The 15,703-nt window shown below is 39.6% G+C and overlaps 1 protein-coding gene across 2 annotated transcripts in view; it reads left to right on the top strand.

Annotated features, from left to right (window-relative positions):
- The window catches only part of LOC140727303 (OX-2 membrane glycoprotein-like), a 46,757-nt gene extending 31,305 nt beyond the window's left edge, over positions 1-15,452 (top strand). For both annotated transcript variants that reach the window (XM_073044564.1, XM_073044563.1), the window contains one exon: positions 14,502-15,452. In XM_073044564.1, the coding sequence (XP_072900665.1) occupies positions 14,502-14,518 (17 nt within the window). In that variant the 3' untranslated portion in view covers positions 14,519-15,452. The remainder of the gene's footprint in view (positions 1-14,501) is intronic.
- Positions 15,453-15,703: the final 251 nt, after the last annotated feature.

Raw genomic sequence — 15,703 nt, 5'->3', positions numbered from 1 at the left:
TTCGTACAGTTCGTGCTGAGACCTGAGTGGTGGCAGGGTGTTCAGTAGTCCTACGTCTTGGGGGAAATTTTTGTTTGTCATCCTAACAATGCTTGTCCTAATGCTATGATATCTCCCGCCTGATGGTAAGGGGTCAATGAGATTGTTGGATGGATGGGAGAGATCATTAACAATGCTAAGTGCCCTGCATACACAAGCACTCCTGGTAAATACCTCAGATGGGTGGAAAAGAGATCCCAATGATCCTCTCAACAGTCATTGCAGTCCTTTGTAGAGTCTTGCAGTGAGATGCCTTGCAGTTTCCATAACAGATGATGATGCAGCTGGTCAGCCCACTCTCGATGGTGCTCCTGTAAAAATTGATTGGAGGGGTGGTTTAGGGTGCAGGTAAGATCATCTGTTAGAAACTTGCTGCTGTTAACTCTCTCCACAGAGAAGCCTGCACCTTCCAAAATCCAGAAGCATCTCTTTTGTGTGACATGCATTACCCAGTGAGCTAGATGCTGAACTATTTGGATTTCTGACCAGTCAGAGAGTTAATTATTGGAGTTTTATTGCATGGTCGCTAATATCTGGCTGCAGATCAGACACCAGGAAGTGGCACTAGTTGCATCATTACTCTGAATTAATGTCTACTTTCACTGAGATCTATATAAGATAAGGCATGTCATCCGTCTTCACATGGAAATCTGACTCTTCCAACTTTGACTATTGTTGTGGTCTTTTTCTGTCACTTTTTCTTCTAGTAGAGACTGCCATGATTGATGGGGGAGAATGTTTCAGAGCTCACCCAAAGTTTTCATAATTTTTAACCAATACATCCTTTTCTTCTGGGTGGCTTTCTTGATGCTTTAACAACTTTGATTAGGGGAAGTGAGTACAAGTGAAAATTAAATTACTTCTGAATTAATTTGCATATTCCAAAGGAATTAATAATGATAACCTAACATGCAAAACCAATAGACTTCTGAATAAACACACTTGGAAGTAATTGAAAAAGCACCTTTTTTGGGTGCTGTGATAAATTGCAGAAGGAGCAGAAATAAATTTGAATCTAACAAGTTAACTGCAATTGCATTTCTTGTACAATTCTGTTTAACTTCTGTTGGTTATCCTAACTTAAAGGAACAATCCTGGTGGCCAAGCATGATACCTCTATTATACTAGAGCCATGAAATGAGAAAAGAAATTATATGGATAGTTGGAAATGAATATTCTATTTCGCAGATACTGATTATTTTTTGTTAAGAGGTCTAAAACTCACACAAACAACAGAAAAGAACATTTAGAGAGAAAATCTAACTGGTATACAGTTTGAGAAATTGGGTGCACACCTCTTTAGAAAGCCCCAGTACAGAAGTCCCAACAAGTTGAATGCACAATTGCCTGCCTGTCTGAAGCTAATTTGGGTTGATAGATATATTGATGGAAATTCTGTAAAATCACTTGAGAAACTCAGAAAGGGGAATAACTAGGGGCTTGGGCCTATTTTGATTGTTAAAGTTATTTGGAGTTTAACATGAGCTCATGCACTTCCATAGGAAGAATTGAATAGCAGATTATTATCTAACCCAGAGAGAGACTGCATATGTTGTGCTCCTATTGATTCTTATGGAGATAGTTTTAAGTATTTTTCAGCACCAGATTTTGTTTTTGTTTCTGGTGCCACATTCTGTTCTGAATTGCATCTGCTGTTATCAGACTGTAATGGGATTTGGATGAAAATTTGAAAAACTGTAAATTTTGGAAATATAAAATAAAACCGTGAATGCTGGAAGTACTCAGTAGAACAGGTTATGCCCATTGTAAGAGTTTCAGGTTAGGAACCTTCATCAGAGCTGAGAAAAAGTTAACATAAACTTATTAAGCTGCAGGGAGAAAGTGGAAAAGAGTTGATAAGGAATAAAACCATAGAGTCCAGGGCGATAAACTATAAAGTTAGGTTATCTAGAAAATGAGTAAATGTACGCAGTTGAAAGTGAAAACCGAGATGAATGATTGTGAAAGTTTCAAAATGCAGAGCAGATCAGGCTGGGCATGTCCTCAACAAATACAAGATAAGAAATAAATAAAAGATTAAAAAAAATAAACAAACTGAGCCACTATCACAGATGGATAAGCGACATGGATATAAATATCAAGTTAACTGAAGTGGTAGAATTAATATAGAATCCAGAAGGCTGCAGTATACCTAGGTGGAAGATGAGAAGATATCGCTCAAGCATGGTATTGGGCTTCATTGCAACAGTAGATTGCTCTGACTGTATCAGTTCTGCACTTTCATTGCCTTGCAGCTATACCTACTCATGGAGAAGGCTTTGGAAGTAAACCCTGTAGAAAAATACAGAGCTGGAGTCCCTGAGGCAGTCCTACGTTGAGTTCAACACTGACTGTTAACTCCTGTATTGGTCTCTGCTGTCCCTTTGGATGCATCAGCTGCATTGGTGGGTGGTGAGGGGGCGGGGGGGAGCTTGCTCTTCATATTGTGCTGCCCTGGCTTGCATATCATGTGGACAGCTGGGGTGCAACATCCATGGTTGACCCCAACCACCGGTGGACCTCAAATTCATTCTCAATGTATTAGAATGTCTTTGTTCTCTTCATTTTACAACTCCTACATTCTTTGATCTATGCTGTCACTCTCTAATTGCACCTATTCCCTCATCAACCACTTATCCTCTTTTTGCAGCTTATCCCTATGGGCAACCCAGTTTTACCCTATTTTAGACATCCCACTCCCCCACACTCCCTACAACTGTACAAGCTTCATTCATTTTCCCCCCAATTCTGATGTAGTGTCATCGACCAGAAATGTTAACTCTGTTTCTCTTTGACTTGGTTGGACCTGCTGAGTATTTCCAATGCTTTCTGCTTATGTTTTGAATGATGGTTATTAATACTAACCACATGCAATGTACAGTTCTCAGAAATTGGGCATTTCCTCAAATGTGATACATGTGTAATTTTTTGGCAATATTTTTCTTTCTGTGGAAAGTGTTTGGCTCTTTGGAAGAGTAGGTATACCAAAATACTTAAATAGGTATTTCTTGTGGTGTTTGTTGTAGGTATATTTTTAAATAGATCTAATTAAACATGTCATAATATTTTAAAAACATTGTGTACAATTGAAACGTGCAACAGCTGGCTCCCATGGTGATTCATTAATTTCACCTAGAGAATAGCTGAGCTAATGTAGATCAGCAAGAGTAACCAACCAACCATCCTGCAGTTGGTCTACCATTCAGTGTCCAAGCACCTAGCAAAAACGCAACTGAACTTATCCAGGCACAACATGCAACAACAGGAAGCTGGCAGAAACACTCAGTACATAAACAGCAGCCTGCTGTCAAAGCCACACACTCAGTAAAATCTGCAAACAGACTGAAGTTTGGCACCAGAAACACTCCCCAGCCCATTGGAGGTGGGGGCAGAAAGAGTCCCAGGGAGACTACTGGACATTTATATACAGAAGCTGTTGAAAAGTAACCTGCAAAATAGGTGGCTGATATATCTACACAGATAATAGAAATACTATTCTGAAGATGACTTTCAAAGGCTTTAGGAAATAGTCTGAATCCTTTTTCGGTAGCTGGAAGACAAAAATAAAATGGCTTTGCACAGACTGAATGGTTAAGGCTGCTGAACCATGAAAGTTTGCTCAAGGTTTCCATGCACTAAATGAAGCCATAATGATAATGCAGTGAATAATTTTGGCCTCTGTACTTCCCACGCGGTGAGGTACAGACACCAGAATAAATAAATCTTTTTCCTCCTCCTCATTTATCTTGGTGCCTCCCCAGTCACTGCTCAACCACCAGTTGCTGGCCCCTCCCTTCCACTCCACCAATGTGTTTCTGTTCTTCGCATCAACTCTGCTCCTCAGTCTTTCTCTGCTTTTTCCACCAAGGAAACAACAGATAATAACGTTTTGCATTCCTATAGCAAAACTCTTGAGTTCAGATTGCCCCATTACGTTCTGCCGTCGATGTACTTTTGAAGGGTAGTCATTGTTTTAATGCAGTATATGCAACAGCCAGTTAGTGCAGAACAAACTGACACAAATAGCAGGGAGCCTCTATGGAAAGTCTTATCCTTGGAATATGAGTATCAGGGACAGGGGAACTGAGGGAATTGAATGGAGTCCTTGTTTGAATAAGGTAGGAGGAAGTTTAGTGAAGGTAGCTGTGGAAGCCTGTGGGTTTGTAATTGTTTATAGTTAACTTATCCCATGAGGTGGAAACAAAAGGATCCATCAAGGGAACAAAAGAGTTAAATGACAGAACACAAAACAGTATAGCATGGGACAGGCCATTGGCTCCAGAACTTCGTGCTGATCTTGATGGCAATTTATATTATACTCAATGTCCTCCACCTCCTCCTGTGTATCATCATGGTCATATGTCTACCTAAAACCCTCTTAAACTTTACCAAACTGCTTGCTTCCACTATTCTGTTAACCCATTCCAGGTATATACCAATTCCTGCATTTTTAAAAAATTAACCGACATTTCCTTTAAACTCCTCTCCAATCTTAAAAGCATTAAGATTTTAGAGATTAATCTCTCAAGATTAAGAGAGAGTAACAATGAGAAATTGATATAAATTTTTTTGACGAGGACAAGAAGAACATAAATCTACCTCAGCAGTAAAGTATTGTTTACTAACTTCAGTTGGACTTACGAAAAGCTAGTCTGTTTGACAGCTTTTCCAGCTTAGACACAAGACCCCCAGATGTTTATGAGGAGCAGTTCACAAGTTAGTCTGTATTGGGAGAATCTTTGTCTTGTCTAAATTTGATATCTGGGTCTGATTTTGTTCTTGTTTTTTTTGGCATAATGGCCATAAGTGCCTTGCTTGCCTATTTCTGCATTGGGTTTGGAGTCATATATTGTATCATAAGTTTCCTACAGTAAAAGGCATGAGTGAAACAAATAGGGCTTCATAATATTCTGGCCATATTGTGACCCCCCTTTCTAATAACTACCTTGCTTAAAAAGTCTAGGATATTAACTGAGTTTTAAGTTTCACTTTTGCCAAGGTGGGACTTGAACTGCAGCATCTCAAGTATTAGTACAGGCCTGATGAATGGCAGGTTCAGTTACTGAACAGCTGCACTCCCACCACCTGCAGTCTCATTGCAACTTCTGAGGCTTCAGAAAAGTGTATTTTAATATTTGCAGAAGGTCTAAACACTGAAAATAACTGAATGTAAATTCAATGGTATTTTTGGAAGGCAAAACAATTTATTTCAGTGTGAAAATACAGTAAAAGTGAAAAACAACAATTATTTTGGGCTGGGTCTCATAAAGTGAGCAGTGCGTGCAGTAATTTAGGTACAGCACTTACTTCTAATCACAGTTTATTAGTATGGCATTAGTTTTCTTCTGCTTGATGATTCTGGGCTCCATTGGCTAATTGGCTGTCTATTGGCCCCATACAAGCAGGGTCCACATCAATTGAAGAATGAATTAGGCAATACATGAATGTTACACACAGTGGGTGGGGAGGAAGGGTTAAAGTAGGAAAATGTTTCACGTGGGGGAGAAACACTGGTACAGGTGATGAACTTAGTACTATATGATTATATTGTTTCAGTGTTTCTTTAAAAGTGCTTAGAATAAATCTGGTATCATAAGGTACTATCAATAATGATGATGGTAACGAATAGTTTGTAATAAAAGTCACTTTGTTCACTGATGCGTTTCAGGAAAGGAAATACATTGCCCTCACCCATTCTACTTTAGTTGTTAGACCCTCCAATGTGATTGATACTCAGTTGCCCACTGAAATGGCCTGGGAAACTATTTGTATTAGAATGCATTTGTGACGGATAATACATGCTAGCCTCACTAACAATGCCCAGATGCTGTGAACAAACAAACAAAAGCAGGCTCAGATAAAAATCTCAGTGATTGTACAGCTTGTTCTACATTATATGCAGTGGTCTAGAATTCATGCTTTTGCAGCTGGACACCGTATTTAACTGTGATCTTAGTTCTAAAGCACATGCGCACAACACTTAGCTTGTTGCCATGCATTAGGCTGCACAGTTATTTTCATGCTATACTACACTTCAGCTCTCATTTCTTCATTACTTGATGTCAGATCGAAAGACACCTGTAGGAAGTCTTATTTGCTTGTTGATTTCTGATAGCTGGAAAGGAAGTTGTGCAAAAGAGAGAATGTGACCCACTCTTTGTAGGTGGAGACCCTTGTATGCTTGCAGGTGAGACGTTGAGGAACAGACATGTGCTCTGCAATGTGTGGCAAGATGGTCCCCAGAGCTGAAATCAAGTAACAGGAAATGAATAAAATCACACCCATAAGTGAACATCCCAGACTTGGCAACAGTGTAAAATAGATTCCACCATCTCACTCATTCTTTTAATTTTATGTAACATATGTAGCCTTCTATCAGCAATTGCACATATAGAACTCATAGAATATCTGAACTACTTCTATACACTGCACACATAACCAGACCACACACTCAGTGAACTATCTCAGTAATACAGCCATGTCTCTTTAAAAACTTATTTCTTTTTAACTCCTGCAGTTCACAACTCACATGACAGACATACTATTGAAGTATGTAGTCACATGACAATATGGTAGAAATTGGCTATCTAACCCCCAATTCAGATTCAGATTCAGATTCAGTTTATTGTCATTTAGAAACCACAAATGCAATGCAGTTTAAAAAATGAGACGACGTTCCTCCAGAATGGTATCACAAAAGTATATGACAAAACAGACTACACTAGAAAATCCACATAACATTTGGCAATCCTCAATCCAGAGTCTGGAGAGGCTGCTGCGTATTAATATCACGCTACCGTCTTAGCGCGTTCCCCGGAAAGGAGCTCCAAATCCACCAGACAAACAAGACCAAAAACTAAAGCTACAAGACCTGCACAAAACCACATAGTTACAACATATAGTTACAACAGTGCAAACAATAGCATAATTGATTTTAAAAAAAGGCTATGGACACAGTAAAAATAGTCCAAAGATGTTAAAGGACTATAAGTTCAAAAGAAATCACCACACAGTTTCCACAAGTCCCCAGGGTTCCGACAGACTCGCCATCCCACGCCGGCGGCAGAAGTGAATACCCCCGCTATGGACTTCCACAGCACTGCCCGACTCAGCCTCGCAGACACAGCACACACCGAAAGCAATCTAACCACAGCGGATTCCGAGTCCGTCAAACCTCCGACCATCCCCTCCGGCACAGCTTCTCCTAGCACCATCCTCTGCCGAGCGTATTAAGACGGCCCCGCCAACGGCCATCGGCAACGCAACCCTGAGGACTGGGAGCCTGTTCTTCCCAGCAGAGTCCCGGACCTCACAGAAGCAGCAGCAATGAAGAAGGTCTTCCTGGAGATTTCCATATGTTCCTCTGTGCTCCCACATCCGTTTTCAATCTGTTATGATTGTGCACAGCACCCCACTTCACAAATAACAGATAATCAGTTCAGGAGTGGCCGCTGCAAGCTGCGTCGCGCCATCTGATTTCCATGTCTCAATGAAGCTAAAGGCACACTGAACAGTGAAGAAAAAGGTGCTGGATGTTCTCTATAGAAAGGTGCTTTGGACCTTAGACCCAGCCACTCCCCCCCAAAGAAAACTAATGTAGTTATTACTTCTCTTTCATTGCATAGGCCAAGCAATAGATCACAACTAATCCAAAGAAAGAGCGTGTCACCACGCAGGATTCCCATGTCTGACCATTTACCTATTGCTTCTGTGCTGCCCCCACACTCCACTTACATCATCAGCACCTTTGCCTCAGTAATGTCTCAAAGCTAAGTAGGCAAATAAAAATGTAATGCATAAGATAGTGTTTTGAGTTACTGTTTGGCTTTCTGCCAGTGCCCATTCCATAATTATATGTGTGATTTGTATTAGTATCTTTATGTAGAGTTGAACAGTGTGGAAAAAGGCTAATTGGCTCAACTCATTCATGCCGACCAATACGCCAATGTAGGTTAATCCCAATTGCCTGCATTGGGCCTGTATCCCTCTAGACTTTTTCTATCCATGTACCTGTCTTTCAAATGTTGTCATTGCAGCTGTTTCTACCAAATCCTCTGGCAGCTTATTTCCTATCCACCACCATCTGGGATCACCTTTACATCCAACCTCTCTCATCTTAAACCTATGCGCTCTAGCTTTCCCTCTCCTACAAAGGGAAAATGACTGACATTCCATTTTATTATGCCCCTCATAATTTTATAAACCTCTTTAACGTCATTCCTCAACCTCCTACACTCCAGGGAAAACACCCCAACCTATCCAATATTTACTGATCACTCAAGCCCTACAGTACCGCCAACATTCCTGTGAATCATTTTCCTGCAACCTCCTCCTGATAGCATTGCAACCAGAACAGCACACAATATTCCAAGCGCAGTGAAACCAAAGACTCGTACCACTGTGACACCATAAATGCTAAACTTAAAGCCTCAGCTGATGAAAGTAAGCTTACCATGTGGCTTCTTCATCACTCTTTCTACTTGCTTTGTGACTTCACTGCACTATATATGTGTACAACAGGGGCTCGCTATTTAATAGCGCTTGCCAGGGCCCTGTGTTTCTCTGTTTTATGTCTTGGCCCGGTTTAACTTCCCAAAATGCTCAACTTTTTATTGATGCAAGTTAGTTAGATATTAAAAAAATTTCTTTGTAATTCCCACTGACCTTCACTATACTCAATGAGGAAGTTACTTCGTTTGCTGTTATTTATATATTCTAAACCTATATTGTACTAAAATGTTGGGCTGAGCCTAACTTCTGGCAAAGAATTGTTAAGCCAGTACAAAATCTATTTCCTTTTTGAAAATATAGTTGCTGATGAGAAAAATATCCTTACATCAGATGTGGTTTTGATTATCAAAGACTTGCATGCTGAAGATAAGCTCTTGGTTTCCTAACCTCTGAAGCTGATTGAAGGCTGGATTTTGGAGCGTTATTCTATGGTCTTATTTCTTCTACCTAGTCAATTTATACCTGAAAGGGTCATGGATGGATCATCCATCATTATTCCCCTGTATTCAGTGACTATGTCTAAGAATTCAGGAAGATAACCACTACATTCCATACAAAGAAAGCCCTCACCATTACTAGTAATAGGGAATGAGTCGCACAGAAGGCTCCTTTCTCCAATGAAAGCCGTAAGAGTTTTCATTGATCCTCTTCCATTCCTTTGTTGGTGCAAAAGACCCTGGCCTGATTCTAGTGAATGTTTCTTGGACAAGTATTCCGAGGACCAGTCTATTGATCCAAAGAGATGGGAAACTTAAATTCCAGTGCAAAAGAAAAACAATTGTAATAAAAAATAGAGTGCCTGGATTGCTATATAAAAATGCTTAGGCAGATGCACCAATGTTCTTCCTTTGTACTCAGTTCAATTCGCGGGGAATATAATTCAAGAAGTTAAATAAGCTTGTATTAAAATTATAATATCCATAATGGAGGGCATGTAAGCTAAATAATGCCATTGAGAAGAATACCTGAGATTATTGTTCAGTATGATATGCATGTGACCATAGACTGACCAAAGTGGTTGAGTTTTAAAGCCATTAGAAATAGCAAGTCACTTAGCTTGGAGAGATTATTAATCATCTTTGAAAATAAATCTTGGTCTGCCAGTAATGTCTGCAACAACTGAACATCTTAAAGAATCTAAAACACATTGTAGAAAGAACCTGCATTAATCTTCCATCACTATCTCTTAATGGTTTAAGTATTTGGAAGGAAGGTATCAAGTTTCATAATGGCCTTGATTTGGGACAGAAATGTTAGCAATGTCATTGATGTTCATTGCTACTGCTCTATGAATTTAAACCAAGTATGGTTTTCATGCATACATAATAATGTTGAATTGAAAAATTTCTATTAGAGATTTGCTTTGCCTTTGCACATTGTGCTGTATGCAGTAAGGATGAAATTAATCGAACAAATGCAAACATAAACTTTTAGCAAACAAATCTCACTGTAACATTCACTGAATAACTTATGCTTGGTTAAACAAGGTCTAAGTGAGTTTTTAATAGTGAACTAAGCTGTAATGTCTTTTTAGCAACCTCTAAGGCAATAAAACATTAATTTTATGTTTGCACATTGTAATTTCCTTTCTGAATATTAAAAATTTAAGGGATTTTAAATCAAGCATTATAGAACAGAAATTCACTTACATGGAGCAACGTTTTTGTTCCTTGCACAGGTAAATACCATCTAAAACAGGAATAAGCAGACTGCATGCAACACACTTTTTTTTACTGGAAAATTAGTTTTTGCAAGTGACGCCTATGATCAGTGTGGATCACTCCCACTAAAACATATTTTTATTGGAAAGTTAAGGCCTCTTTCTGTGTTGGTCAGAAGGGACTAACTTTATTTTATCCTTTACATTGAACTCCAAAATAGATGGATCGTCTATAGATTTTCATTACAGTCCAATTTCTACCATCAACAAAACCACATTTCTTTCTGACATTTTATCTCTCCCTCTTCTCATCCCCATTCTCCTACCCCTCTCCCCTCTGTCTCTGCCCCTCCCTCTCTGCCCTCTTTCATTCTCCCCCTCTCTCTGTCTCTCTCTCTCTCTACCTCCCTCTCTCTCCTCTTTTTCTCTCCTTTCTCTCCCCCCCTCTCTCCCCCTCTCTCCCCCCCTCTCCCCCCCTCTCCCCCCCTCTCCCCCCCTCTCCCCCCCTCTCCCCCCCTCTCCCCCCCCTCTCCCCCCCTCTCCCCCCCTCCCCCCCCTCCCCCCTCTCTCCCCCTCTCTCCCCCTCTCTCCCCCCTCTCTCCCCCCTCTCTCCCCCCCCTCTCTCCCCCTCTCTCCCCCCTCTCTCCCCCCTCTCTCCCCCCCTCTCTCCCCCCTCTCTCCCCCCTCTCTCCCCCCTCTCTCCCCCCTCTCTCCCCCCTCTCTCCCCCCTCTCTCCCCCCTCTCTCCCCCCTCTCTCCCCCCCCTCTCTCCCCCCTCTCTCCCCCCTCTCCCCATTTCTCTCCTCTCTCCCTCCTCTCTCCCCCATTTCTCTCTCCTTTCCCCCCTCTATCTTTCTCTCTCTCTCTCATCAATATGTGAACACACCAGTTAACGGCATTCTGTGTGCATGCTTTTAAATATTTGAAAAGTAGCTGCACAGACACAAGTGTGTAAAGTCATGAGGGGCTTAGATAAACGTTAGAGTCAAAGGTGAGAAGGGAAGGATTTAATAGGAATTTGCTAGGCAATATTTTTATAGCCGGGTAGGTATGTACAGAATATGGAATTAGCTGCCTGAGGAAGTGGTTGAGGCATATACAATACAATTTCAAAAAGACATTTGGAGAGGTACATTGATGGGAAGAGCTTCAAAGTATATGGGCCAACTGCAGGCATATGGGATGGGCTTGGATGAGCATCCTGGCTGGTAAGGACCAGTTGTCTGAGGGGACTGTTTCCATTCTTTTTGACTCATCCCATTAGCAGCTCCATCCAGCAACTGAACACACGGTGTTCACATACTTTAGCACATACTTTAATTGTTTTTTAAATGATACTTTGGCTTCCACTTTAATCACTTACATATGTTTGTATCTATATTGGGCATTTTGTGTGTGTGTGTATATATATACATACATTTTTACTTTGGTTTGATGCATGTAAGAATTTTTAATATGTCAGCCAGCTTGATGATGCCACAACTACTGGGTACCAGAGATACAAATGAACAGACATTTTCACAGCAGCAGGTGCAGAGAAAAGGGAAGTTTTTGCACAGAAATCATAGATCAGTGAGGTTGAGCTTTTTTGCAGGTAGGAGGAAATAGCATTGGCTTGCGGCTGATTGCAAATTATTAGCCACAAAATTTTGTGCTCAGCTACAGCCGCCAAGGTATTCTGGGCATGTTAAACCAGCAAAACAATTCTCACATAAACTGATGATGTGCTCTATGGAAGACTTCTGATTTTTTTTTTTTTTGCATTAGGGTTGTGACACTCACTTCCATATTAGGGTGTTGCTTTAATTCTGAGAAAAATATTTTTTCCCTCCCATGTCATCTATAAAACACATCTGGCTTTTATCTCATGTTAAGCACATTAAGACTGGTCATGGAAATAAACTGTCTTGAACAGTAAGAGCCTATATCTGTTGTTTCAAAAGCATGTGCACCCACCCCAACCCCAGCTGAAGTCAATGAGCAGCTCGTTTGTTTTGCTGACTTTGAGGAAAGTGTTATTGTCATTACACCATTTTACTGAGCTATCTCCTTCCTGTACTCAAACTCACCATTACTTGAGAAACAAGCACTACAGTGCAAGCTTGTAGGTGGAGTTGGAGCAGAATCTGGTCACAGAGGCATGAGCGAACAGGAAGTAGAGTAGAGTGCTGATGATACAACCTTGTGCTGACAATGATTGTGGTAAAGGTGTTATTGGCTATCCTATTGATTGTGCTCTGCCGGTCAGGACATTGAGCATCTAGTAGCAAGGGGAGATACTGACTCCTAGGTCTTAGAGTTTGGTGACGAGTTTGTTTGTAATTATAGGATTAAAGGCGGAGCTATAGTGAATAAGCAATAGTCTAATATAGGTGCCTTTACTTTCTAGATGTAAACGATTTGCATGGAAATATTGATCAAGTCAATTCAAGTCACTTTTATTGTCATTTCGACCATAACTGCTGGTACAGTACATAGTAAAAATGAGACAACGTTTTTTCAGGACCATGGTGTTACATGACACAGTACAAAAATTAGATTGAACTACGTAAAAAAAAACAGAGAGAAAAAAAACTACACTAGACTACAGACCTACCCAGGACTGCATAAAGTGCACAAAACAGTACAGGCATTACAATAAATAATAAGCAGAACAATAGGGCAAGGTGTCAGTCCAGATTTCGGGTATTGAGGAGTCTGACAGCTTGGGGGAAGAAACTGTTACGTAGTTTGGTCGTGAGAGCCCAAATGCTTCGGTGTCTTTTCCCAGACGGCAGGAGGGAGAAAAGATTGTATGAGGGGTGCGTGGGGTCCTTCAGAATGCTGTTTGCTTTGTGGATGCAGTGTGTAGTATAAATGTCTGTAATGGCGGGAAGAGAGACTAGGATGATCTTCTCAGCTGACCTCACTATCCGCTGCAGGGTCTTGCGATCAGAGATGGTGCAATTTCTGAACCAGGCAGTGATGCAGCAGCTCAGGATGCTCTCAAGACAACCCCTGTAGAATGTGATGAGGATGGGGGGTGGGAGATGGACTTCCCTCAACCTTTGCTGAAAGTAGAGACTTCTGCTGGGCTTTCTTTGCTATGGAGCTGGTGTTGAGGGACTAGGTGAGATCTTCCGCCAGATTGATTGAGAATACAAAATATAGCAAATAAAATATATGATGGAAGATAACTTGTTCACTTTTGAAGGACGAGTGATAAAACTGATTTTGATTTAAATAGAGAGAGACTGCAGGAAGTTGCAATACTGAGGGATTCTCATTAAAGGAACACAAAAGGCAGGTGGTTAATGATGCTGACTATTATTTTAGGATGGTTGGAGTATAACAGAAATGAAGTGTTATATAATTTTAATGAAGAACTAGTTATATTATTGAGTATTTTGCTTCTCTTATTCATGACAAGATATATTATAATTGGAGGCAGTTTAGAAAAGGTTCACTGAGGTCAGCATTCCCTCTAATTTTTTTTTTAACATCTGTGTGGGCCAACCATTACTCTGAGCAGGAAATTTTTACATGGCCTGAAAGCTGCACGGCACTTTAAATTGCTAAATGTTAAGAAAATTATAGCTGTACAGCAACAAGAGCTATGTGTGTGGGAGCATTTCAGTTACTGCATGGCCATGCACCCGTGCAGCTTAGAGGGAACAGTGACTGGGATGATCCTATGTGTATAGGGGTGATAATCCTTTGAGGAAAGGTTGTCAGGCTGGGTCAAATACTCAATGGAATTTAAAATAATGAGGGATGATCTAACTGAAGAATGATAAAAAGTTATAAAATAATTTTCCTTTGTAAGAGAGTCTAGGATGGAGAACATAGTCTCATTTAAGACCAAGAAGAGGAAGAACTTGTTGTGTTGTGAGAAAGTGTTGTGAGTCTTTGAAATTCTTTGCTCCAGAAAACAGTGGTGGTTGAATCCTGGAATGTATTCTAAGCTGGGTTAGCTCAGTAAAAAAATCAAGAAATCTGGGTATAGTGTGGGAAAATGGGTTTGTAGAATGTCAAATCAGCCTTAATCCTCTTAAAGGGCAGAGCAGGCTCAGCAGATCAAAAAGTGCACTTCCATTGCTTTTCTTGTGGTCTCAAAGGACCACTCCTAAATGGGCTAGTGAAATCAATAAACGATGTTTTCAATACCTTGCAGGTTATAAGTTATGGCTAATTCTCACACAAACATAGACACGCTCTTCCAAATGCTATGGTACTTAGTAAAATTATCATATAATTTTATTGCATTTTGGTTTCTTAATTTTATTCATTTACAATGTGGATTTTTTTTTTAGGGTTGCAAATTATTTGAAGATTAAGACATCTTGTTCAACAATGGCAGCTCAGATGACAGAACAGGAAAAATCAGTCATCTGATTACAAGCACTTTGACACCAAAATAAGATTTACACAAATAAAGATTAATATTAAAATATGCTGCTTCTGTATGTATTTGTTATTCCCTTACAAGATTGCTAGATAGTTTGAATAAAATATTGCACAGTGGGTAATTGCAATTAAACATTTACTGTATATAATTCAAATGTAATTCTTTTTAAAATAATCTAAACATTGTGACCAACTATTTTTAAATAACTAACATCTGTCTTAACAAGACTTGGGGAAAAAAGATTTTTTATTTGTTTATTACAACACAGTTGAACATACTGTTGAAAATTTGTTTACATCAGAAATGTAAAATTGATGTATTGTATTAACATACTGTCAGGGCCATTTCTTTATTCAGAAGCTATATTTGATTATTTTCACAAATATCTTGCTGGTTTAATTTCTAGTAACTATATCTTATTACTGAAGTATCAAATGTTGCATTCTGTAAGTAACTTTCTTATCAGTTTTATTTAGTAAGTTGTAATTGTCTTTTTGAGTTGTCAGTAATCTGCACAATATATAAAAATGCATTGTAGTTAAAAACATTTCTAACACTGCAAATGTGGTATTATTCAGTTTCTTTATGTGTATGTTTTACTGTGAAGAAACTAGAACAATTATTACTTAGCTTTGAACATTTAACGTAAAGCACATTGTTTTATTCCCAGCTGGATGTTCAATTTTGTATGTGGGAAAATAGATGTAACTAACTTCATCAAAACTTCCCATGAGGAACATTATAAACAAAAGATAACATCATACAACTGTGAGCTCTATTGACCAATGTTTGAGCATACTTGTAAACCAGAATGTAAAAAAGCATTAGGTGTCCTCCATTCAATGGCATTAATAAACATGTGTTTTTAAAGATAATATGATGGCATTGTTATTGTTTTGGAGTAGAATATACTATTTATTCCCCATCTGCTTGTGTGTTTATAATATGATGCTGAATGGACAGTTGAGGCATGCTGTGTGTCTGTTTTGCAATAACAACATTGTCACCTTCTGCCCAATTAGTGCCTTAATCTAAATATCTGCCTAGCAAATCAACCAATAACGCTTTGGATAGATATTGTCTCTCACTGCATTTCTACAGTGATCA

The sequence above is a fragment of the Hemitrygon akajei genome, chromosome 5 (assembly GCF_048418815.1).
Source record: "Hemitrygon akajei chromosome 5, sHemAka1.3, whole genome shotgun sequence".
Lineage (NCBI taxonomy): Eukaryota > Metazoa > Chordata > Chondrichthyes > Myliobatiformes > Dasyatidae > Hemitrygon > Hemitrygon akajei.
This window is presented reverse-complemented; position numbering and strand designations above follow the sequence as displayed.